The 27,226-nt window shown below is 36.7% G+C and overlaps 1 protein-coding gene across 1 annotated transcript in view; it reads left to right on the top strand.

Moving 5' to 3' along the window:
• LOC114031409 (E3 ubiquitin-protein ligase parkin-like) overlaps window positions 1-27,226 on the top strand; it is a 1,828,862-nt gene that overhangs the window by 1,522,449 nt on the left and 279,187 nt on the right. The window contains exon 9 of the mRNA XM_027846472.1: window positions 12,331-12,480. Within this exon, the coding sequence (XP_027702273.1) occupies window positions 12,331-12,480 (150 nt within the window). The remainder of the gene's footprint in view (window positions 1-12,330; window positions 12,481-27,226) is intronic.

Below are 27,226 nucleotides of genomic sequence, written 5' to 3'. Positions count from 1 at the left end.
ATTTCAGAATTCTGGATTCTGGAGGTAGAACAGTTAAGTATAAAGGATGGTGGGGAGCAGCATTTATTAAATGTCTTTTATGTGTCAGGCACTGTGTTAAGTGCTTTACAAATAAGATCCCTTTTAATAACCAGATAAAGAGTGTTCCCCCCCCCCACCCCTTAGAGCTAAAGTAGAATGAAAACTGAGGATATGTAAGTTTAGGAGGCTGATGAGGTAGGATGCTTGAGGGGACTTCACTCTGTATATACATACATACAAACATACATACATACACACACATATATACATACATATATACATCCATCCATCCATATATGTGTGTGTGTACATATATATACATATATACATACATACATATATATATCAAAGTCTCCAAGTATAAAAGTAGCCTTGAGGTGGAAAGGAAGATTATGGGCCAAGTACTTAATTTCATGAGACTGGAGGAAGAATTGGCCTGGAGGCTGATAGAGAGCTGTGATGAGGATTTGACTATGAGGTAAAGATGGATGGAATAAACATCAAAAAGGAGAGTGAAGAGACTTTATTCCAGTGAATCACAAATTTATATATCCAGCCCCAGCCTCTCCCTGAGATTGAGTTAGAAGCACAGACTCAACATGTCCAAAGCAGAATTCATCATCTTTTCTTCAAACATATCCCTCTTCCATACTTTTCTCTTTCTGTTGAGGGCCTCCACTATTCCTCCAAGGGCAGCTAGGTGGTGCAGTGGATAGAGCACCAGGCCTGGAGTCAGGAAAACTCCTCTTCCTAAGTTCAAATTAGGCCTCAGACACTTATTAGCTGTGTGACCCTGGACTAGTCACTTAACCCTGTTTGCCTCAGTTTCCTCATCTCTAAAATGAGCCACAGTGGGAAATGGCAAACCTCTCCAGTATCTTTGCCAAGAAAACCCCAAATGGGGTCATGAAGAGACAGATACAACTGAAATGACAAAACAACAATAAAAATTCTTCCACATTCCTAGATTTGGAATTTCAGTGTTATCCTCAACTCCTCATTGTGCCTCAGTCCACCAGCTTCTGTCACCCAATATCTACCTAGTTGCTGTTTCTTGATATTTCTACCTCCACAACATGTCTTAAATCCGTCCCCTTTTCAACTCTCATCTTTGTTCAGACTCTCATCCTTTCTTTCCTAGATTATTGGAACAGCCTTCTAATTGGTGTCCCTGCCTCAAGTCTCACTCCATTTCAGTCTAGTCTATATAATATTGCCAGTGATTTTCCTTAAGTGCAGATATGGCCATGTTGCTCCTCTAGACAAAAAGCTCCAGTGGCTTCATTTTGCTTCCACTATAATATCAGAAATCTTCTGTTTTATTATTAAAGACCTGGATGTCCTGACTCAGTCTCTCTTTTAAGCCTCATTGTACATCATCCCCTTTCCTTTACCCTGTGACCAGCCAAACTGCCTTCTCTGTTCCTTACACACCATGCTCTATCTCCATCTCATTGCCTTTGCCCTGATAATCTCCCCTACAAGGACTGCATTCCCTTGTCCAATGCATCTCACAGAATCCCTCTCTTCCTTCAAGCTGCAATTCAAGCAATACCTACAATAACTCTTTCCTGACCTACCCCAACTCTTTGTGTCTTCCCTCTCAAGTTACTTATGGTTAGCTTCTTTATTTATTTGCATTTATTCTTTTTCTATTTTGTTTACTTATAGAATGTACCTGTTGTCTTCTGCATTGTAAAGTAAGCTCCTTGAGAGTAGGAATATTTTTATTCTTCCTACTTATTTCACCAATGCCTTGCACTGTGCTTGGCACATAGTAGGTGTTTAATAAATATTTGTTGATTTATTGATTGATGATACAAAGAGAAAATATGGAAGCAAGAGTGAGGAGCAAGCACCATCCATCCCTCTTTCCTCTTCTCACTTCAGTGCATAGAGAAGTCGTGTAAGAGGAGCCCTCCAGTACTCAAGATGGCAGCTAGTGTTCTAGTGACTTCTAGGAAGAGTCAGATTTCCATTTGCATAAGAAGCTGGAAAGCGTGAAATGAGGAGATCCAGATTAAAGGGAAATTTGTTAAAAATAGATCAAAGATTTCAGGGAGCATGAGAAAATGGAATGATAGAGAAAGAAAGAGCCCAGAGTCTGGGGAAAGATAGAAAGGGGAAAGAATTATCACCTAAACAGACTTTGAATCATAGGGGTGAAAGGATCAAGATCTGGGACTTTGCCTGCCATGGCATAAGGAATGCTAGATCTATGGCCCTGTGATGTCTGAATTTGGTGTTAATACAACTCCTCATTGCCTCTGGCTTCCAGAAGACCATGGTCTCTTATAGATCTGAGGTCTAGACAATAGAGAAGATATAATGTGGTAGGGATTTCTTTGGGATTCAACTCAACTCATTCCTACATCTGTCCAAAATCTTCTTCCTGTACTGAAGAGAGAGAGAGAGAGAGAGAGAGAGAGAGAGAGAAAATGTATTTTCTTCTTAGAAATGTAAGAATAAACCTCCCTGTTTTCATAAAATGGCTTTGTATTTTGCTTTCATTTACCCATTTCCTGTATAAAGCCAACTAAAAACCAGAAACCACAGTCTTGGTCCTCCAAGGCCAATGTTTGATTTGCAGATTAGAAAGTCTCTATATTCTGTTCTTTGAAACACAAAGAATTTCTGGTCATAAACCAAAATAACTATGTGTTTTTTTTTCTGTGTAGTAGAAGTACCTGTTTGGGGCTATGGGGCAGAGAGAAAGGAACAAGTATTTACTAAGTGCCTACTATGTGCCAGACATGCTATACAAACATTATCTTATTTGATCCTTACAACAACCCTGGAAGTAAGTGCTGTTATTATCCTCGGTTTAAAGTTGAGGAAACTGAGGCAGACAGAGATTAAGTGACTTGCCCAAGATCTCACAGCCAATAAATGCCTGAGGCCAGATTTGAACTCAGGTCTTCCTGACTCCAGGCCCAGTGCTTTATCTACTTTTCACCTGGTTATGAGAAATATCATATTATGCAGAAGTCTGTTTGCCCCACTGAGCCACCCCTCTCTGTGTATCAATTGTTTTCTTCATTCTGCCTAGGCTTGTATCTTTAGGCATGAAATATACTCTTTTTATTGACTTTTGATTTTAAATTACAACAAAGCCAGTTTTCTTGCCACAGCATTGCCAAGATAATCTGGCATAATGTTCACTGAGAACTCTGATAGGCAGACTATAATATGCAACCCATATATGCAACTGAGAGGACAACCCATAGAACTTGTCTATAACTATATACATGTATGTATGTGTGTGTATGTATATGTATGTATAGAAATGTGTATACATATATGTATATGTGTGTACGTATATACATATATAGATATGTGTGCATATGTATACTGTGTGTGTACACATACATATAATAGACAGCCTAATTAGACAATAAACTGGACTCAGAATTAATTAAAAAGGGAAATGGACTAGACTGTATTTGAGAAATTGTACCAGAGTTATAATAATCCCTTGTTTCTCCTTGAAACGTCATTCTTTTTTTGATTTTTGTTGTTGTTATTCTTTTTGATACCAATGATGATAATTTATAACTATAAAGAATGGAATACCACAGTCTGAAGGCTTAAGGTTGGAGTTCACTCAAAAGGCAATAAAGAGACTTAACAATGGGTATGAAGAGACTGAAGCATGTAACCAACAAAGAATTGTACACAAAAGTTGCATAAAGGTTGTTATCAGAGAAACATATGAATAGAAAAAGAAATCATTTACTGAGATCAAGGGAGAACTGATAGTCAGCCCTTGTCCTTCATCAGGATAAAAGCAATGGTATTTAACCTAGAGGGGGGCTTCCAGCATGTTGGGTGAATTCTTTGTGGTATGTCATGGTCAAGAATGGCACAGGAGATACAATGCTCATAATACTAATAATATCAGGATCTATAAAAGTGTTTATTCAGTGACCGTAAGAGAGAAAACCTAAAACTGAGACATTTGGGAATTAAGCCTTGTGACTTTGCTCTCATTGGTGCTATGCACTAAATAACCACACAAAGACTATAAAATACCATCTCTATTTTATGACTTTCCATGGCTTCTTATTTAGAATCTCTTTCATTTTTTTTAAATGAATCTTTTCTGTTCTTAAAGGAATCTTTAAGCAGATATATATTGTTTAAATAATTTACTCTCCATGTTAACAAAATATAAAGCATAGTAATAAGTAGGTCATTCCAAAAGAGTATTATTTTTCACTGGGATTTGTTGAAATATTAAATGCTATTATTTTTTTCTTTTTTCATATTTGGCTTTTTGTTAATGTTAGTATTCATTTCATGCACTTTTGAAAGCACTAGATAGTGTACTATTAATTATCTTGATTGACTATATGTAGCTTATTCATTTCATAGAAGCATGTCCAGAAACTATAAATTAATAACGATAACCCAAGTAGAACTAACACTTAGTGCATTGCTTTGCATATGGTAAGTGCTTAATAAATGCTTGTTGAATTGGAGTGTTGAAACATAGCTGAAAAGGTAAATATCATCATTATCATCATCACTCACACAAACTCCCAAGACGAATGTTCTCTAAAAAAAAAAAAATTAGTAATATGCTATCTGGAGCTCTCTGTCATACTATGTGTTTGATAACTGTTTTCCACGAAATTCACACGTTATAAATTAATCATATCCTTTCAACACAGTGCCTAAAAGTCAGCTAGTTTTTGCCTTCTGAGTAAGATTGTGAGGTGGACAACTTCTGAGGTGTGTTCTGAACATCAAGCTAATAGGTACCATTTTGTATGTAGTATAAAGTTCTCAAGATGATACATAGTGTTAGAGTTTGAATGGACTTCCAAGGTCATCAAGTCCAACCCTCTAATTTTATAGATAAGGAAATTGAGATTCAGGAAAGTTAAATAAATTTCCAAAGGTAGGCATCAGAGGCAGGATTTGAATCTAGGTTCTCAGATTCCAGAGACAGTTTCTACTAAGTGGAGACATATAGAGAATAGGTATATTCAAACATAGGGCAGCTAGGAAACACAGTGGAAGACTCATTTTCCTGAGTTCAAATCTGACCTCAGATACTTACTAGCTGTCTGACCCTGGGCAAGTCACTTAACCTTGTTTGCCTCAGTTCCCTCATCTGTAAAATGAACTGGAGAAGGAAATGGCAAACCACTCCAGTACCTTTGCCAAGAAAACCCCAAATGGGTTCATGAAGAGTCAGACGTGACTGAAAAACAAGTGAACAACAATAGCAACAAATATTTCAAATATGTGATGAGCTTGTCAGTTCTCACCTGGCGTAGGCAAAATGAGATAGATGGGGCAATTTCTAATTTGAGAACCAATCAAGCACAAGCCTAAAGTCTTGCTGGGTCAGTAAAGGCCTTCTTTCATAAAGCTGAAATGCAAAGTCTTGAGAAGAGCAGAAATATTTGTGGTAAAGGCAGAGATTCAGATCCACAGGCCAGACAGCTCTATATCAGAGTGTCTAAAGAGCTAGTCAGAGTTAGGAAAACCTGAGTTTGAATCCTGCTTTACTAACTAGGTGATGCTACATTCTCTTCTGTGGGCTTCTCTGACACTGCTTTCTCTTGATTCTTCTTGAATCAATCTGACTACTCCGCAAATCTCCTTTTCTGGGTCATTATCAGCATCATATCCACTAACTGTGGATATACCACCAAAGCTCTGTCCTGGGCTCTCTTCTCTTCTCTTTCATTGTTCTCTCTTAATGATCACACGGGATCCCATAGATTTAATCACCCTCTTTATGTACATCAAGCCAACAGGTACCATTTTGTACGTAGTATTAAGTTCTCAAGATGATATATAGGGTTAGAGTTTGAAGGGATTTCTAAGGCCATCTAGTCCAACCCTCTAATTTTATAGATAAGGAAATCGACTGAAAAATCTCTATATCCAGTCCTAGGGTTGCTCTTGAGTTCCAGTAATACATCTCCTACTGCCTATCAGATATTTCAAACTGAATGTTCTGTAGGCGTCTCACATTCAACATGTCTAAAAACAGAACTTTGCTTTTTTCACTTCAAGCCTACCCTGATCAACTTACCAGTTTCTCCTGAGGCTACCACTGTTCTTCCAGGCACCCAGACTCTCCATCTTGCCATTATCTTCACTCTTCACTCTCCCTCACCCCACATATTCAATCAGTTGCCACATCTTGTGATTTTTTTCCTCTGCAACATTTCTTGCATCTGTGCGTTTCTTTCTCACCACCCTAGTTCAAGCTCTCCCTCCCTATCATGTGAACTTCTAATTAGTCTTCTTGCTTCAAATCTCTCCCTTCTCTAGTCTAGCCTCCACACCTCCATTTTCCTAAGGAATATGTCTGACCATGTTACTCTCACACTCAGTAGTCTTTACTGATTCGCTATTGCCTCTTACATTAAATATAAGCTCTTCACTTTGACTTTTAGAGCCATTCACAACCTGCCTCCAACTTATTACATGTCACTCCCCTTCTTGCTCTCTACGGTCCAGCCAAACTTGCACAGAACGCTCCATTTCTCCTCCTTGCTAAGCCTTTGCTTTGGCTAGCCCTCCTCAACTCTGCCTCTCAGAGTGCCTTGTTTCCTTAAAAACTCTGTTTAAGATCTGTCTTCTATATGAAGCTTTTCCCAATCCTCTCAACTTCCATTTCCCATCCACAAAAAAATTACCTTGTATTTATTACATATCCTTATTTATGTACATATCTTCCCCAAAAGAGCATAAACTCCTTAAGGACAGAGATTGTTGTATTTCGTCTTTGTATCCTATCGCCGAACATAGTGACTGATATAGTATTGGTGCTTAGTAAATGCTGCCTTAATTATTTAATTGTGTCTAAATATAAGTAGGGTTACATCTTGTTGAAGTCTGGAGTCCATTATCTTTGATAATATTGGTCATACTTTGAAGGTGACTATTTAGCTTTCCAAATGAAATAATGATTGGAGCAATAAACTTGATGTTAAGACAACTTAGGTTCAAATTGCATCTCTGCCCTGACATTTACTAGTTATATGATCCTGGGAAAATTGTTTAACCCAGGGGTAGGGAACCTACAGCCTCAAGGCCTCATGTGGCCTTCTAGGTCCTTGGGTGTGGCCTTTTGACTGAGTCTAAGTTTTATAGAACAAATCCTTTTATTAAGGGAGTTTATTCTGTGAAGTTTGGATTCAGTTAAAGAGCCACACTTGAGGACCTAGAGGGCCATATGTGACCTCCAGACCACAGGTTCCTCACCCCTGGAACTTTAACCTTTCAGAGCTTTAGTTTGCTATACCAATTAAATCAAAAGATATGGTTCCAAAATTATTAATTGTTATCTATCTTGGATCCCTGAAGTAGAATGTAAGTTACATAAGGGCAAAGACTATCTCATTTTTGTACTTATGTCTCCAGTGCATAGCACTTATATATAATAGGTACTTAAATACATGTTTGTTGAATTAAATTTGAAATGAGTCTCAGTTTCCTCATCTGTAACATAAAGGCATCAAATTAGATGATCTCTGAGGTCCTATTCAATGCAACATCACAAGATGGTTTTCTTTGCCTAAAGAGGGCAGAATTAGTAACAGTGAGTGAAAGTTAGAGATAAATGGATTTAGACTTGATGTGAGAAAAAATTTTCCTAAAAATCTGACTGATTCAGAAGTGGCATGGACTGCCTCAGAGGTCTTTAAACCGAAGCTTCTCAGAAAGAACTCCTGATCAGTTACTACTGGTTATACAAGATGATTTCTGAAGCCCCTTCCAATTTTGAAATTCTAGAAGGATAATAAGCAGTTTTACGTGCTTCCCATTAACAAATTGGCCAGCTGATTCAATTAACTCTTTTTTTTTTGGAGGAAATCTTAGTTAAGTGACTTGCCCAAGGTCACACATCTAATAAGTATCTGAGATCGGATTTGAACTCAGGTCCTCTGTACTCCAGGACCAGTGCTCTATCCACTACACCACCTAGCTGCCTCTCAATTAACTCTTAACAAAGGTCAAAGGTAAAGCAAAAAGAATAATTTCATAACAGTCTTTACTCCTTGAGAATCACTCTCCCCCAGACACACAGAGTATTTATAGGAAGAGCGGGCATAAATTTAAAATACCTTAATAGTGAGGCATATGACTAGGAAACACAAATGACTAAGGCAAGTCACAACTCTAGAACTGCAAGCCTCAGTTTCCAAAAAGTTCCTGATGAATGGGTGATCTGTGTCAGAAAGGCAGCAGCATCTCTGCTAAGATAGAATGCTCCTCTGCTGGCAGCATCTCTTTGCTGCCAGCTATACCTTTTCAGAAAGGACAGATATTCTTAGCCTTCAGTTTTGAAGCACTAGTTCTACTCTGTTGTCTGGCCTCTACAGGGTTTCCACCTCCCTAGGTAGAGGCAGCAGTGCAGAGAGATCTGTCCTCACTTCCACCAGGCTCTTTTTTGTAAACAACATTTCTAGTTCAGGGATAGGTCTCCTGAGCAAAAGACCTATGTCTAACATATGGTGAGCAAACAGCGCATTTACCTCATATATGCAGGCTGGGCCATAATCAAGCAATGGACATTTGCCTAATAATCACAAAATCTCTGAGTTTCAGGGTTCCCCAGTTTCTAACTCTAAAGTTCTCCTGTTGGTTTTATGCAAATGAGCAGGTGGGAAACAAGGCAATTGTTTCTTAGGATGCCTTTTTCGGATTTTGTTTTAATATTCAAATCTCATATTTGTTTTTGTTTTTTCAATCAGCAAAACTGTCAGTCTGAAAGAACCACACCTTTACATCTGTATCCCCCACACTTAGCTGGCTGAAATAGAAATTCTTATTAATTCTGTTCCATTCTTACACCTAGAATAGGGTCTGACAGAGTAAGTGCTTAATAAATGCTTAGTGAATTAAATTCAGTCATGTTGCTGAAATGGGTAACATTGTCTACATACATTACTTATTTTGACTAAATTGGCCAAGTAATAACCATTTGTAAAGTTAGGCAAACAATCTGTTACTAGCTAATCAACAACCAATGTGATATGATGAATAGCTCAGGAAGACTGAGCACTGACAGAGGCCCTAAGCAAGTCACAACCTCTTAGTAACCTCAGAAAAATCTGAATCTAATGAGTCACAAAGAAGACACTGACAGATGGAGTTCCTCATCCTGAGGTCTCTATACAGATGATGTCATGTCTGGATCAAAATCAAAACAAAATTAAATTAATCAGTAATTGGTTGTTGTTGGTGGTGGGCGGGTGGGTGTGTGTGTGTGTGTGTGTGGTTAACTTGTGCATGTAAATACTTCCTAGATCCTCCTATTATTAATGATTGTTTTTCCCCAGAATTCTTTAATTTATTAACATATAATATAATTAGTTTTTATAGTATCAAAATGTATATTTTTATAATAGGAAGTATTGTGTAATAATAAAAATAAAAAACACTGAATTATATTTACAACCTATGTGACCTTGGGCAAATCTCTTGGACAAAATCTGTTTGTTTTCTCATCTATAGAATAAATGGCTTAGCCTAGATTATTTCTAAGGTTCCTTTCCTTTCAAAATCCTAAGAGTTGTTAGTAAAGCATATTTCCATCCTCCTGCACAGGGGTGAGTAACCTGCGGCCTTGAGGCCACATGTGGCCCTCTAGGTCCTCAGGTGAGGCCTTTTGACTGAGTTCAAGTTTTACAGAATAAATCCTGTGGGGATTTGGAACTTACCTTCTGGCAAGTAACAAATAATGAATGCCCTTTCCTCAACTCTTGAGTGCCCTAATGTCCTAATAACCCTCAAATCTGGGTAACCCTTTCCTCTTTCTTGGCTCCTGCCTCTGAGTTGCTAAATACTACTGTAAGTCATCATGAAAATTATATTGACTGTAACCACTACACATATATTAAATCTAGCCTTAACTGGACCTTCGTTGCTTCATGGCAGCTTTCTTATTCACCTCTTAATGATTATCAGTGACACTCCCCACATTTTTTCTTTCCAAAACTACAAATTTTCTTTCCTCTTTTCTCATACTCAGCAGGTAACCTTGCTTCCTGTTATTGAGAAGATTGAGACTATCATCATAGAGCAATAATGATAACGCTTCACAACTCTTCTCCTTTACTCCTTTAAGTTTTCTAGTTTTCTCCCCTAGTCTTGCCTTCTCTCCCCCTCCCTCCCCTTCCCTCCTTCTCCCTCGCTTTCTTTCTCTCTCTGTCTCTCTCTCTCTTTCTCCCTTCCTCTCTCCCTCCCTCTCTCTTTCATAAGCTCTCTGTCCTTCTTTATATATGTTTTTGCTACATTTCATTTGTATTTTCATTATATCTTTTTTTTGGCTTTCCTTCTGCACTTCCATCACAATTGCTTTAGTATATTCTCTTATCTTTTCTTCCCTGTACTATAATAATATCCTCAAACTGTCATTTCTGCCTCTAATCAGACCCTTCTTCATTCTGTCCTCCAAAGTTGTCTTCCTAATGTGCTGTTATGACCTTATTTACTCTATTAAAAATGTTCATTGACTCCCTCAAGCCTACTGAATAAGAAACTCCAATCCTGGTTCTGCTTTTTTTTTCTTTGTCTTTCCAGTGTTTACACAATGCCCAGCACGTAGTAATGACTTGATAAATGCTTGCTGATTGATTGAACAATCATCTGGTAGCCGAGCTTTTAGTGTTGAGCTTCCACACACTTAGATAGACTGAACCTCAGATTATAGACAAAAAGCCCATCCCTGGGCCTGTTAGCACAGCTCTTTCAACTTGGCAGGGCTTTCCACGGCTCACACTAAAAATGACCCCCGGTATCATGAGGTATTAGAGGAGAGGGAGAAATAGTACTGTGATAGCAGAAACAGTACTAGAAGTCAGGTCAGGAAATACCTCTTACTAACTATGTGACCATGAATGTGGTATTTAATATCTCTGAGCCTCCATTTTCTCATCTATAAAATGGTGATAATAACACTATAGTACCTACTGCACAGGATTGTTGTGAAGATGAAACCAGATAACGTCTATAAAGTGCATCCCAAAATTTAACACATATGAATGTCAGCTGTCATTATTCGAGTAAGACTTTTGTGGAGGAGAGCTTTATAGAGGGTTTAAAAATATACAACCATTGGTAGAAAAAACTAGCCATTCTTTCTACAATTGTCAGTATCATATATCAATGATTTACAGTCCCCACCAATCAAAAAGAAATCCAGCCTGTTCTTCTCCTGTTCAATCCTATGCCCACCTTAATGTCCATTTGTATTATATTTCCAAGAGATATAGATACATCTGTATGTCTACATATATTATATGCAGTAGGTGGTGCAGTGGATAGAATGCCAGGTCTGGAGTCAAAAAGACTCATCTTGATTTCAAATTTGGCCTCAGACATTTACTAGGTGTGTGACCCAGGGCAAGTCCCTTAACCCTATTTGCCTCCGTTTTCTTAACTGTAAAATGAGCTGAAGTAGAAAATGGACAACCACTCCTGGATATTTGGCAATAAAACCCCAAATGGGATCACAAAGAGTCAGACACAACTGAAATAACTGAATAAAATATACATACATCTTGAATAAGGTAAATCACTTTGCAAACCTTGAAGATCTATGTAAATGCCATATGTTATTAATATTATTATACACTGATGGATTTGCTCTATAGATTTCCCATCTGACTGTATTTCATAGTCAGGACAATAGGTAGTTTTCCTCCATTTTTTTTCCTAAGTGGATGGTTAGGCCAAACTATTTTGAGTGTCAACTAAATTAGCCTTCCTGCTGCTTATTACACATGACATTGTATTTCCCACATGTCCCTCATAGCTGGAATGTATTCCCTCCTCATCTTTACATCTTAGAATCTATTACTTTCTTTAAAAGATCATTTTAAGCATTATCTCTTATATGAGGTCTTTGTTGAACCATCCCACCCCCGAATTTTTTGTATTTATTTGTATATATTTATATGGGTAAAGGTTGTCTCCTATCAAATGAGATATTTATAATGAATTTAGCACAATGTCCAGCACATAGCAGGAGCTATATAAATGCTTATTCCTTTTCCCTTCCACCTGCCCCAATAGAATATACATTGTCTCAGGGAAAGGGGTTAAGTCTTAGGGAGTTACCCGAATTTCAGAGAGGTTAAGTGATTTGCCCATAGTCACCCAGCTAGTAAGTCCCAGAAGAGTAATTCAAACTGATCTTTCTGACTCCAAATCTAGCACTTTTTTTTTATTCACTACGCCTCCCCTGGCTTCTGAATCTTATCTTAGTCAGCAAAAATACTGCATTGATTCTTTAATATTGCTGCCTCTTTTTAAATTTTTTTTTCTTCTTTCTAGTACAACCGGTATCAACGCTATGGAGCCGAGGAATGTGTCCTGCAAATGGGAGGAGTCCTCTGCCCCAGTCCAGGGTGTGGAGCAGGCCTGCTCCCTGAACCAGAAGTGAGGAAAATCACATGTGAGCCAAGCAATGGCCTGGGCTGTGGGGTAAGGAAAGGCTCTACTGATTGAACTCATCAAATGCCTTCGATTGGTATTTTGGTTTGAATTGTTTGTTTGATTTCCTTTTAACCTGAGAAATGTTTTCACCAAGGTATCTTTTTTTTTTTTTTGAAGTATCTAAAAACTAGAATCCAGTGGCCCAGGTAGGAAGGGATTACTGGTATGTGGGGGGTGCTCATACCAGAATTCTTCCATCTAATTCATTTGAGAGACTGATGATGTAAGTAGTTCCTATGAGCAATTGTCAATGACAAGGCCACTTCTTGAACTTTTTCTTCCAATGCTCAGCAGATTCTCTGTAAACCATTTATTATTGTTTTAGTGGTGCCTTTAAGTGGACAGGAGTGAAAGAGAGATAGAATGTGTCCCATCAGTGATGTCCCAGTGACAGTGTTTGTGTAAGTACTTAGAGAAATAAAATGAAGATTAATATAGAAATGTTGAAATTGTATTGTATCATAAAAACTATTTTAAATAGAATTGAGCAGAACTAATGGTGCCTCTTAGGAAAGCAGAATCAGAAGCACTGAAAATATTTATTCTAAGAGGTCAAACCAAATGTCCTAGACAGAGGCTTCAGTGAATATCCCGGTAAAAGCTGGAGGAAAGGGGGTGGAGGGAAATGTACTTCAAACACAAAAGGCTTCCTAAATTATAGGTTGAAATGACAAATGGATAATAATCCTGATATTAAATTTAGTGCAGGCAGGAAAACAGCTTATAAAATGCTGTTGAATTTTGATGGGGAAGCATTTCTTTTAAAATTGAAATAGTGGAAAGCTTGGGGTGGGGCATCAGAAATATCAGGGATACAGGGGCAAAGCGTAATTGTTTGCTGAGCACAGTAAGTCACCTAAGTATAAAGTAGCATCTGTCGACCTTGGTAAAACTTCTTATCTGTCCATGCAGCGGGGCGTGTCAAACACAGTGTTCCTTCCCTAGGCTCTTTTAACTGGTACAGAGCTAGAAAGGAGAGGAAATGGAAGTGGTAGAGAGTAATGAAAAACAAGAATGACTAAACGAAAAGTAATGGCTCTGGATTAACTTTCGTGATTGCATTAAAATGAAAGCCCAAGTAAATTTGGCTATGCTCAGAAATTATGGAAATCAAACCATTTTTCAGCTTCAGTCATCATCATTTTGCTATACAATCCATGCTGATTATGTGTGGTCTAAGTGGCCTCCACAATACCAGCTTCAGGGAAGCATTGAACATTTCCTTTTTTGGTGCTTTCCCTTCTCTGAACACCTATAACATTTATTGTTAAAATCACACCATGGGCATTTAGTCACATAAGACTATGTATTTTTATTCATCTTTGACTGTTTATCTATATATATTTCGTTTCTTTGGATTATAAACTTGGGCTGTATCTTTATACATATTTACATCGCCCCAGTGCCTGGCAAGGTGCGATGTAGGTATTTTTATGCAAAAATATGAATGAATGAATGAATGAGTATTATTAATATAGAAATGAACACTTAACATATGGATAAGCCATATCTTATGTTAAATCAGACAATCTCAGTGTCAAAGGGAATCTCAGAAGTTATCCGTTCAAACCCATATCTGATCGGGAATCCCTTATCTAACATACCCACGAGTCATCTAATCTTTACTTGAAGACTTCCACTGATTGGTAACCACTTCTTTCCAAAGAAGCCAAAATGTCAGCTCAACAATTCTTGATTATTAGAGTATTTTTCCTGATATCAATCTGAAATCTGACTCTCTGCAGTAACCACTCATTTCTGTAGTTCTGCCCTAGGGGGTCAAAGAAACAAGGTTGTAAGACCATCTTCCACCTGTCAACAATTCATTTACTTGAAGGCAGTTGTCATGCACCCCTTAAGTTTTCCCAAAGCTAAAAATCAATCATTCAATTAACAAATATTTATGCAGTGCCTACTAAGTGCCAAGAACTATGCTAGGCTCTGTAGACATAAATGAAATGAATGACACAATCCCTTGTGTTCTAGTGGACAAGATGTGTATATGTGTATGTGTGTATACATATATGTATGGACCTAAATATTTACAAAGTAAATATTTAAAAAATGAATACAAAATAGTTTCATAAGGGAAGCATTCACAATGGAAGTTCCACATACCTAGGTAATGCCTGAGTTGTGTCTTAAAGACAGAGAGGGATTATATGGTGTAGAGATGAGGAGGGAAGGCATCCCTACCAAGACTTTGCAAAGGCAATGAGATGAGAGATGGAACATAGTGTATGAGGAAAAGAGAGAAGGCCAGTTTGGCTGGAATGCAGATTCGTGTGAAATGAGACTCAAAAGATAGAATGGACCCAAATTCTGTAGGGTTTTAAAAGCTAAACAGAGTAATATTTTATTTTAGAGGCAACAGGGACCCACTGGAGTTTATTGAGTAGGGGATGGTGAGTGACATGGTCAATTTTGTGTTTATAGAAAAATCACTTGGGTAGCTGTAGAGGATGGACTTGCAGTACAGATAGATAGGAGGCAGGAAGACCTTCAGTCATCCAAGTGAGAGGCGATGAGGGCCTAGGCTAAGAATTCTCAGTAGTTATAATTCACCTGGTACGACGGCTGGATTTCTGATCATTTGAGTGAAAAGTTTGTTTCTGTCTTTTTGTTTTTGTTTTGTTTTCTGTAAATTGAATCCTTTTCAATATAGTGATGATAGGAATCTGTTATTCAAAGAGTAAACTGGAGTCCTGGGCTCAATGCAGCTCATCAGTTTTCTGACTATAAATGTGATGCCCAGAACTGAACATGCTCGTTGAAGTGAAATGTTAGCAGTTAGTTAGTTAGAGGTCATTAGAATGTTAGTTAGAGGCAGAATGTAGCAGCATTCTGGATTCCTTAATCCCAGCCTCTACACTTCTATTATTTTTTATATTTTTTAATGATTTAATATTTTATCCACCCTAATTACATGCAAAAACAATCTTTAACATTTAGTATTTTTTTTAAATTTTGAGTTCCAAATTCTTTCCCTCCTTCCCTTATTCCCCCCTCATTAAGAAGGCAAGTTATTTGATATAGATTATACATGTGCAATCATACAAAACACATTTTCACATTAGTCATACTACACTTTTATTATTGCTGCCTAAAGATTTCATTAGCTTTTTGGCTGCCATGTTATACTCTTGAATCTTGTTGAGGTTACTGTTCACTAAACCTCTAGGTCTTCTTCAGATGGAATATTGTTTATCTCCAGTTTCTCTTTTCTGCACTTGTGCCTTGTTTTTTTTTTTTTGACCCAAATTGCAGGACTTTACTTATATTGATCCCTCCTAGTTTCCACTTTATTATATTCAGCTCACAGTTCTAACCTCTTGGAGCCTTTCTGGATCCTTGTTCTGTGATCCATCCAATGTAGACGAAAGTGGTTAAATGACTAGCTCACCAGGAAATAAAGTCACCAGCCTAGAGTATGAGGAATTAGTCTTCTTCATCTTCTTCTTCCCCTTTGTGAAAATTAGGACCATTTGCCCATTTTCCCTCTTGTGGTTTGTCTCCTTATCTCCACAGTTTTTCAGTGATCACTGTCATTACCACAGCAATCACTTCTGAAAGAATTTGCTACCCCATTGGGTGTTTCATCTCTTCCAAGAGACTGGACCTTTTTAAAGACAGCTAGGTTCTCTCCAACCATTCCTTCACTTATCTTGGATTTCAGTTTCCCTGCTAGCCATTTTTATCCTATACTCTCCAATCTAAAGATGATTCATTATAAGAAATGAGTACTTCTGCATACTTTTCCATTATTTACTGGAGAGTCAGAGCGGTATGAAGGTGCAGTGGATAGAGCACTGGGCTTGGAGTCAGGAAGACTCATCTCTATAACTTCAAATCCAGTCTCAGATACTTACTAGCTATGTGACCCTAGGCAAGTCACTTAACCCTATTTGCCTCAGTGTCCTCATCTGTAAAATGAGCTAGAGAAGGAAATGTCAAACCACTCTAGTATCTTTGCCAAGAAAACTCCCAATGAGGTTACAAAGAGTCGGATACTACCGAGAAAAAAAAAATGATTCAACAGAGTGGTATAGTAAAAAGAGCCATGGACCTGGAGTCAAATAGACGGGTTCAAATGCCATCTCTGACATTTGCCAGCTATCTGATTAAAGCCCTCATTTCCTCATCTCTAAGATGGAAATACCTGTACTACCTACTTCAGAGTATTGTGAGGAAGATTAAGTATAGTAATATGGGTAAAGGGCTTTGCAAAAACTTAAAATACTATCTAAATGTTACCTATTCATAGGATCATAACTTTAGAAATAGGAGGGACGTCACAGGTTCAGCCACCTAATTTTTTCAATGAGGAAATTGAGTCCTGGAAAGGATAGGTGCCTTACTCAAGGTCACTAGTAAAAAATAGAAATGTAATCCGAATTCACTACCTCTGACTCAAATCTAGCGTGGACCACACTGCCTCCCATTTTTAATAGGCTATTAATTAATTAATTAATTAATTAATAGGCTACCTTCAGCCCACCTATCCCCCAGCCAATGGGACTATCATTTATTTGACCTTTATCTTGTCTGAAAAGTAGCTTTTACAAAATGTCTGAATTGGTCAGTGAGTTCGCGATACAACCATAAATGTCTCTTTAGATGACTGCCCTTCTTATTCCTCTTCAAATTTATTTGTGTGTGTCCTAAGAATTTCATATTTGAGAATATTTCTCCCATTTAAGCCAATTTCACCAATAGAATTTTAGGCCTTGAAATTTTACCTGTTGTTTTTTTAATGTACTCTTCCAAAGCAAATAAAAAGATTCAAATTATATACAATATTCTTCTCTTTTCCTGCAATCCTCAATCTGGACCCATGATTATATTAGTGTGAATAATTCCCTGTATAAAAGTTTCCCCTGCTGATAACTTCTTAGCAGCTTATCTGTAACTTACAGTCTTAGTTGCCTAGGTCCTAATTTCTTAACTCCCTAATTGCCTAGCTTCCTAACTCCAAAGTTTATCATATGAATTGTCATTATTTTTCGAAGACAGGTTGAATTAGATCACATCTGAAAATGAGAAATATTCGTATGATTGCTAATAATTTCTCAAAATGTTGGATAATTGGAAATTCAATCAGTAGTAAAAGAAAGCTGCTTTCTCAAGCTTCACTCACATGGAAAATAATAGCAAGTTATATTTACTACTGGACACATTGAACTTAATCAATTAAATAAGCAAAGACTAATAGGACAGTTTGTTTATCTGAAATTCTGCAAAGTAGAGCTCTCATTAACTATCACTTCTATGTATCTACAGGCAAGGATAATGGATTTTTATAGCAATAACCCAGGGCACAAGGTCCTATAGTTGTGTCTAAATCATTATCCAATATCAAATTATGTTCACTGCACTTTTAATGTTAAGTATATTTCACTTAAGGGATAGGGTGGTACAATAGAAGTCACTACGTTAGCAGTTAGGGATAAAAAGATTGAAGAGGGGAGAGATTGGGAGTCAGAGGACCTATGTTTAAATCACAGTTTTTCCACTTACTTCCTCTGTTATTTTGAGCAAATCACTTAAACTCTTTAGATTTCAATTTCCTCATTTGTAAAATGATGATTTGGGACTAGATGAGAAGTTCTTAGCCTTTTTTTTGTCATGGACCCCTTTGGCAATATGGTGAAGCCTATGGACCCTTCTCAGGGTGATGTTTTAAATAGAAAAAAATATATATATATATGTTTGTGTGTGTGCGTGTGTGTGTGTGTATATATGTGTGTGTATATATATGTGTGTATATATATATATGTGTGTGTGTGTGTGTGTGTGTGTATATATAGGATTACAAAGGAAACCAATTATACTAAAGTAGTGATAAAATATTTTTCCTAATTCCAAGTCTATGATCCTAATATCATTCACCAAAATTATGCTGTGATGCCTCATTATAATTTGTAGGCAATCTTAGTTTCTCAATGACTATGGTGGCACAGTGAGAATCTTCCTGCTCCACCAATGTTGGCATGACTTCACATAGAATGGTGCTCACTTGTTGTCTGAAGATAGTCCTAGCAAAGTAGAGCTATTTGTTTATCACCTAAAGTTTGGTTGATACATAGTTAGGTTTTTAGTCACAGCAATTCATGAAGACCCTCTACTAAAGAGTAGTTGGATTGTAATCTGTATTGTATAATCAACGCCAGTGAAATCACAAATCCCTGAAGTATTGAAGTGAGCAAGCAAGGAAGCATTTACTAAGTATCTAGCTCAGTCAACTCTTCATTTACCTCCAGCTGCCTGTGAGGTGTTAATTCTACCACCATCATGGCCCTGGCTGGATATTCTCTACCCCCTTTCCCCTTTCTGATCCCTTTTGTGTGTTTTCTTCCCCGTCTAGATTGTAAGCTCCTTGTGTATAGGGACTGTCTTTCTTTTTCTAATCTTTATCCCCAGCACTTGGCACAACGACTGGCACTTAGTAGGTGCTTAATAGATATTTATTATTTTGTATTGTATGTATGTGTGTGTGTGTGTATATATATACATACATACATACATATGTATATGCATGTGTGTGTATATATATACACATATATGCATGTGTGTGTATATATACATATATATACACATATATTATATATATATGTATATATGTATATATATAGAGAGAGAGAGGTAGAATGTGTATCATATTTATAATAGACTGTGTGTATACATTCCTGGAGTCAGAAAGACCTGGGTTCAAATTCAGCCTCAGACACTAGCTATATGACCCTGGGAAAGTTACTTAACCTCTGTTTGCCTTAATCCACTGGAGAAGGAAATGGCACTCCAGTATCTTTGTTAAGAGAACCCCATGCTCAGTATGGTCCATGGGATTATGAAGAGTAGGACACAACAGAACAACATACACATATAACACACACGCATATCCTTTGTTCATCAGACTTCTCCTGTTGAGCAGAAGGTTGGAATAGCCTAGAGAGGCAGCATGGTTTATGGGAAAGACAATTGGTTTTGGATTCAGGAGGACCTGGTTTGAGGCCTTATCTCTGGCACCTACTAGCTGTATGACCATGGACAAGTCACTTAACCTGTAAGGCAACTCTCCAAAACTGTAAATTACAGAAGACTTGCTAATCTGCCTTAAGGGAGTTAGTTTCCACATGGCTAAAAATCGCAAGTACAGATTAAAAAAAAAAAAAACCTGGATCAGATAAAAACCTGAATTCTCACTCTAACTCTTCCATTTAATATGTATTTAACGTGCAACAAGATACTTCACTCTGTGGACTTCAATTTCCTCTTACCTTAAAGACGGTTAGAGCAGAAAAAGAAGGTAGACCAGTCATGTAGTGAGATGGAGGGATAACAATTGATTTTTGTGAATGATGCACTGGTATCCATATCCCATATGTTAAAAAAAAAAAATCCAGACAGTCACCTCCAGTGCATTTTCAGTTTCTCAGGGTTATGGGGAAGGCACGATCTAGAATTGCAGAGAAGCAGAAGACATGAGTAGTTGTAACCAGTGGCACCAGTGTTGAGGACCCACATGGTTGAAATTATGGATCCACCAAAATTTTTGCAGCAAACATTATGCAGTCTCTTCAGGTTAATGGAACACTCCTCTCCATTGTCTATATTAGCTGAGAGATCCAATCTTCTCTCACTCTTGCTGCTAATTCTCCCCAGCAAACCACCAGTTTTCTTTGTCTGATCACAAGACCAGGGGTTCCTAAGTGAGATTTTATTATAATGGGATTTCTTGGGTTTTTTTCAAATTGCCCAGTACTATTTGCCTCTTAGTGTCTGATACACAATTAGTAGACTCTTATCAATACACTAGTAGCTATATCTATAATCTGCCCACTGTCATCTTCCAAAGATCTTCCAATAAAATCCAGCTTCTAACTCCTTCTCACTTGTTTCTTTCTCATCTCTTCTCTCACCTGGTAGTCAGGAATTCCCTGCTTATGTCTTACCTTTGGTTGTGTCATTGTTTTCCATCCAGGATAGTATGGATTTAGCACTCTTCACCCAGTGATTAAATTGCTTGCCTTTTCACATCAAAAGTTGCTGTCAAAAAGCTTTTATTAAGTGCCTACTTATTTGTACACTTACTTTGAATGGCTCACACAAATATGACATTCACAATATATGGTTGTATTCTTTTCAAAGATGCAGAAAAAACAATGAGATGGCCTCTGACTCCAACAGCGCTGCAGTATTTCCAGATATCAAGTTTATATGCCTTAATGAGAGCCACTGAGCTAAAAAAAAAAGGAGTTTTGTGAATTTATAAAACTTCCTGCCTTTGTGTGCACTAAGATGTCAATTTTGACAGAGGGTGCAGAATTTATTTACAATGATAAGCAAAGCTCAACCAAGAATATATATTGAGGTCAACTAGTCTGACCTCACTCTCTGCTAGTCCTCAACAATATTTTTATTGCTGTTCATAAAAATATTAATTGATTTTCCAAGATATTCACATTATGTTTTGTTTCCGTTTGGGTTTTTTTGGTCTTATTGCTATTCATCAGACCTATCTCACTAACTTTTATGGCTGAGATGTAAAATGTTGACATGTTTAATGCTGGAAAACAGCCACAAAATATGGACTACATTATACTCACTGACCTGGCAACAGAGAAGGCTGGGGCAATCCAGGCTCATGCATACTCTATAAATAAAACATCTTTATCATATTTGGTTCCATCCTGGGATATTGTATGTCCTAGGAAATGATCTTTTAAAGCCATTTGGAATTGGACAGTGAGATTTCTGTCATGAATTGGTTATTGCCCTGTTCCCTAGCTTTCTAATTCATGACAAAAGTGTTTTATTTGTTCATTCAGATTAAAGCTGAAATCTCTAAATCATTAGAGATTAAATCTCTTAGTGGTCTTAGGGATCCATATTACATCAGTAATATGAATCTTAACAGATCAAGATGAAGATATCTGCTGTGGTTTAAAATTACTTCCTTGCACAAATATTTATCAGGAACCTACTGTGTGCAAAGATTCTTCTTGGAGCTTTATGTTCATCATTGTCACTTCAAAGCTTTTTCAAAGGCACGTGCTGTGTATGTATTTGCTTCTTTATCAGTATTAAAATGAGGAGATGAAGACAAACTTAAATGCAAAATAGTGATTCAGCTAGAGTCTTTTGAGTAAAACCTAAATGACTAGGTTCCAATATTTTCTTTTTTCTCTTCTTTACTGTCCTCCTAACATCCCCCCTCTTTCTTTTATCATTAATGGCACTTTGAAATTCAAAATCATGCATTAGGTCCAGACTAAAAGAATATCATAATCCTTTTTTTCCTTTAAGTTATTTTAGTTTTATGGACATATGTAATCAGAATTTTTATGCTAAAAGAATTTGAGTGTATATTACTTCACTTTAAAAAAAAACTAAAATTTAAAAACCTAGATCAAAATATATTTTGTATGCAGAATTTTTCAAGGAAACATAAAAAGCACAGACATTTTTCATTATTGCTAAATGCTAGGTTGCTAGCTTCTGTAGTAAGCTCTAGGCAGTAATCATACCTTGCCTCCTTCTATTGACTGGTCACTTTAGCCTATAGAAAATAGGATTGCATCTTTTCAATGCCTTATGCTCCAATTCCTAAGCAAGTTGTTTCTTAGCTAAAATATGACAGACTTTCCATAAAATGACTGAAATACTATTTTCCTGATCATGTGTAATACGATTTGCAATGATCTGTGAAAATGGGGAACTCTTACTTATGTCAGTGTACTATGGCCTTTTAATAATGTCCTAGCCTAAATAATGCAATACAAATAATAGTTTCTTCGAGGGCATATTTATCACTAAGAAATGGTTATTCTCAATAGCAGTGCCTAGAAACATTGCAGTGCACTAACCTCTGAATATATTCGAAATACAAAGGTCATCAATTCTATGGGAAGCCATTCTTCCATAATTGATAGAATCTTTTCTGTTGCCACAATTGCTTAGAAAGTCAAATGAGGAGTTTTTTGTGCATTTTAGAATAACCAGTCTTCTTTTGTTATTGTCTTTATTTTTTACTTTTATTGAAATACTTGTAAAAGTGACACAGGGGACATTAAGAAAACAAGTCAGGTATTCCAATAATACAGTCAGACCCACATTTTCTTTTCCTGTCAGAAAAAATGAAGCAAAAGCAGTCAGAATATAGAGGATTTTATTTGATAGTGGATTTTTTAAAAAAAAAACTGATGAGCCTTTCAATAACACATTATAAGAAAATATCACTAGCTCTTACTTTAATAAAGGCTGTTTTTCCTCTTTAGCTTTCCTAGGTCTTTGTTCCAATTATAAGTGAAAAGCTATGAGTCATTGAATAGTAGAATTACTGGACAGTACCTAAGAAGCCTCTAAGTCCAAATCCCTCATGTTACAGATAGGGATACTGAGGCCTATAGAGGTTAAATGACGGCCCCAAGGTCATACACAAGAGTAGGAGGCAGAGCTGCTGCTCTTTCCACCGTACCTTGAAGGATATATAGAATAAGGTGGTTATTGTTGTTGTTTGTTTGTCCTTCGTTCTAGAAGAGGACCAGGATATCAGGAAGGTGATGCCATGACATACAAATAAATTGGATTTAAGTGAGGGAGGGCTGTGCAAAGTCACCAGCCTCACTTTCTCCTCCAGGGCCATCTGGGTCCAGTGAGACAACTGTGGATGGCCCTCATAGAATAAGAGAAAAGGGAAGAAGTTCATTCCATAGGGGAAATGGGTGGGGGAGAGGTGTGTAATATGGGCAGTCACAGTAGTAGGAAAAAGCTGGTCATGTTTTAATATAATTATTCATATTAAGTATTGAATTGATTATGGATAGTAAGCTTTTAAACTTTTTTATGTGACCTAAAAATTTGTGCATATGAACACATATTAAACAACTTTTAATTTTCTGTTTTTAAAAATTAAGTTTGTTCACTTAAATATATTCTTAATTTTAGAATCATAATTCAAGACATCAGTGGATCCATCTTTCATAATTTCCAGTAATACTTTAGCAATTAGAAATGCAGGCAGTTTGGTGGCACAATGAATAGAGTATGGAGCCTAGAGTCAGAAAGATTCGTCTTCCTGACTTCAAATGCAGTCTCAGACACTTACTAGCTGCATGACCCTGGGCAAGTACTTAACCCTGTTTGTCTCAGTTTCCTCATCTATTAAATGAGCTACAGAAGGAAATGGCAAACCAGTACAGTATCTTTGCCACCCTCCAAAAAAAAATAAATGGGGTCACAAAGAGTCAGACACAACTGAAATGACTAAACAACAGCAACAATAAATGAAAAACCCAGGTCATCCGTAGATCCAGACAAACAAACCATTTTTTATGTTTTAATTTAGTCAAGCAACCAGTTACTTTTTAAATATTTGACTGAATTCAGCTGGTTGTCTTTGAAATAGTACTGTATATAGTAGTAGATTTGTCTGATATGTCAATTAGTTTTACCAAACTATTTTTTTACCCTTCTTTTTTATTTTTTGTTGTAAGAGAAGGCTCTCTGTAAAGGGGAATAAAATATTAGGAAATAGAGTTGATGTAAAAGCAAAAGATCACTAAATTTTTTTTTTAAAAAACAGAAAGGAATACAGGGTTACCTCTGTACCACAGAAAGCCATGGAGTAGAACTATGGAGGGTCATCAGATTTTCTTCTCTAAATCAAAGCATGGTTAATAAAAAGATAGCCATGGTGGGAAGAATAATAGCTCACATTTATATAGAACTTTAAGGTTTATAAAATATAGATAATATAAGCTTATAGCAATATCTGGGTTAAAAAAAGATTGAAAAGAAACATGTGTTAAATGGGTAGACTGTTAGTTTGTTCATGAAAAGATTAGCTCATATAAATATGAATGAATAAATAAATATAATGAAAAGATTAGCTCATATGACTATCTCAGCAACTTTTTGTCTGTAAATAGTTTTTTTGCTTTTCTTGATTGTCAGATATAAGTAAAATTACAAGTCTAGAGACTTCCTTTTGTAAACATTTAAATTTCATTTTTTTCCAATTAATAAATCTACTTTCTCTTTTTACTACCTATCTTTATAACAATGCATATAGTCAAGCAAAACAAATTTCCACATTAGCCCATGTTCAAAAACTTTATATTTCATCTTAACCCTGACTCAATCACTTCTATGTCAGAAGATAGGCAGAAATCATGGTTGGTCATTGTGTTAAGTTCTTAAGTCTTTCAAACTTGTTTCTCTTTATAGTGGTGGTTATTGTACAAATTGTTCCACTGGTTTTGTTCACATTCCACTGCATCAGTTCATAATCCTACAGAGGTGTTAGAAGTACAAATAAGACTCCTCAATCTGTAGTCTTAACAGACTGATAATTATAGCGAATGGAAATCAGATCTCAAATAGGCCTTTCAAGATGGAGTTGGTATTAGATTTAAACTGGGGCCATAACTCTATCACTTTAATGAGGGCCGTGTCCTCAGTTACATTGGAGAAGAATCCATGGTCAACCCAACTAAGTCACAGATCCTATGGCCAAAAACAGAGGTGAGACCTGGGAGTGTTTGTTCAACATGTACAAGGGAACCATGTGTGCATTGAGCTAAGTTAAACCTCTGTAAACCACATGTTTTTCTATTGTGTACAGCCTTGACAATTAATTGGAACACACAAACAAGTCTTTGGCCAGATTTTACAGTATATATGTGTGTGTGTGTGTGTATATATATATACGCAAACATGTATATATGTATACACACATATATGCTTATATGTGTATATATACACACACATATATACATGCATGCATATATATGCATTTAACAAATATTCCATTTGAAGTTGTAATATTTCCAAAAAAATATTTATTGTATCAAATATATCAATCTCAAGTAAGACCAAACCCAGATGTTATCTTTTCCATGAAAGTAATGACCTTTTAGACCCTCACAGAGTACCCTGGCTTGCTTCTTTCTTATTCATGGATTATGTATTATTTTATTTTGCAGATTTTGTGTAAAAAGGTAGTATGGGTTACGTAGAGGCTGCTTCTTCCATCAGGCTGTAATCTCCATGAGGACAGAGACAGTGTCTTATCTAAGCTTGGATTTAATTAATAGCCTGCACACTGTGCCCACAGAGCTTTAAAAATGTTTGTTGAATTCATTACCCAAGATGCTCACAATCATAGGTTTTAGAAAAGAAAGTTAATTTTAACAAATGTCATAGAACATGTATTCTGTATTTATTTGACAAGAAAAGTGTCCAAAAAAATCTAATTTTAAACCATAAGATCGACTTACTTGCATAGATCAGGGATAGTCTTGCTAGACTCTCACTGAGCCAGCTTAATGAGCTTGAGGAGAGAAAATCTTAAAAAGTATTTTCTCAAATTAAGAAAAATAGTTCAGACAGATAAGAACAAGTTCTTTGCAACATTATATGGGCATGCATTTCACAGGTTTTCCTAGAAAGTCTTCTATTTATTGAAATGTGGAAGTTGTAGTTTTAGCACAGACTAGATTCTTAATGTTAACTAATCCTAGCTATGATAAAGTTGAGGTTGTTGTTGAGTTATTTTTCAGTCGTGTCAGACAATTCATGACCCCATTTGGGGTTTTCTTGGCAAAGATGGTAGAATGGTTTGCCATTTCCTTCTCCAGCTCATTTTTACAGATGAGGAAACTGAGGCAAACAAGATTAAGTGACTCACCCATGGTCACACAGCTAGTAAGTGCAGTAGTCCAGGGGTGAGATGATGAGAGCCTGTACCAGGGTGATGACCTTATCAAAGTGGAGAAGGGAGTTTGAGAAATACTGCAAACATGAAAACAACAGACCTTGGCAACATATTGGACATAGAGGATGAGAGATAGTAAGGAGTAGAGGATGCCTCCTAGGTTGAGAGCCTAAGGGACTGGGATGATGGTGTTGCCTTCTACGGTAAAAGTAGGAGTGGAAAGTTTATGTCTACAAGAAAAGTGGGAAAGTGGGAGTTAAGGGAGAGTGTAGGGGAGAAGATAGGACCAATTTTTCTTCTGAGATGAGAGAGAGGAAGAGAGAGAGACAGAGACAGAGAGACAGAGGGAGAGAAACCTACATTTCAAGTCCCTTGTTTTCATTTACCAGCTCTGGTACTTAGGTTAAGACAAAATTTCTCCAAGTCTTAGTCTTCTTATCTATAGAATGGGAAATAATAAGACCATAATTAGATCCTAGATTTGGAGCTCAAAGGGATCTTGGAAACCATCCAATGCAACTTCATCCATTTCAGGGTTGTTATAAGGAAAGCACATTGTAAACTCTAAAATACTTTATAAATACAAGCTATTGCTACTAAAAACTAGTTATTTAATCAATTAGCTTCTTCAGAAAATTAGAGTAATTTATCAAAAGCAGGAGATTTAAATTATAGGTGCTCTTGATAACTACAGTGCTCCTTCCACTACTAGAATATATTTGGTTTGTTTTCACATTAAATTGGGTATTTACTATATATGCTTCTTTGGTAATAAGCCGGTCTTTGTCTTCACATCACTTGACTCTTCCTGATCTCATTTACCAGCTTTGGTGATGTCTTCATGCCATCCATCTTGTTTTTTCCTTTTCTTTCTCAAGTCTATTGATGGGGTTGACCCATAGTTGGATTCCTTGTAAACTATCAAACAACTTGGTTAAGTATCCTTGCTTTCATGTATCTATATCTATCAATCTATCTATCTATCTATCTATCTATCTATCTATCTATCTATCTATC

This window comes from Vombatus ursinus, unplaced genomic scaffold (assembly GCF_900497805.2).
Source record: "Vombatus ursinus unplaced genomic scaffold, bare-nosed wombat genome assembly UNPS02015175.1, whole genome shotgun sequence".
Classification (NCBI taxonomy): domain Eukaryota; kingdom Metazoa; phylum Chordata; class Mammalia; order Diprotodontia; family Vombatidae; genus Vombatus; species Vombatus ursinus.
This window is presented reverse-complemented; position numbering and strand designations above follow the sequence as displayed.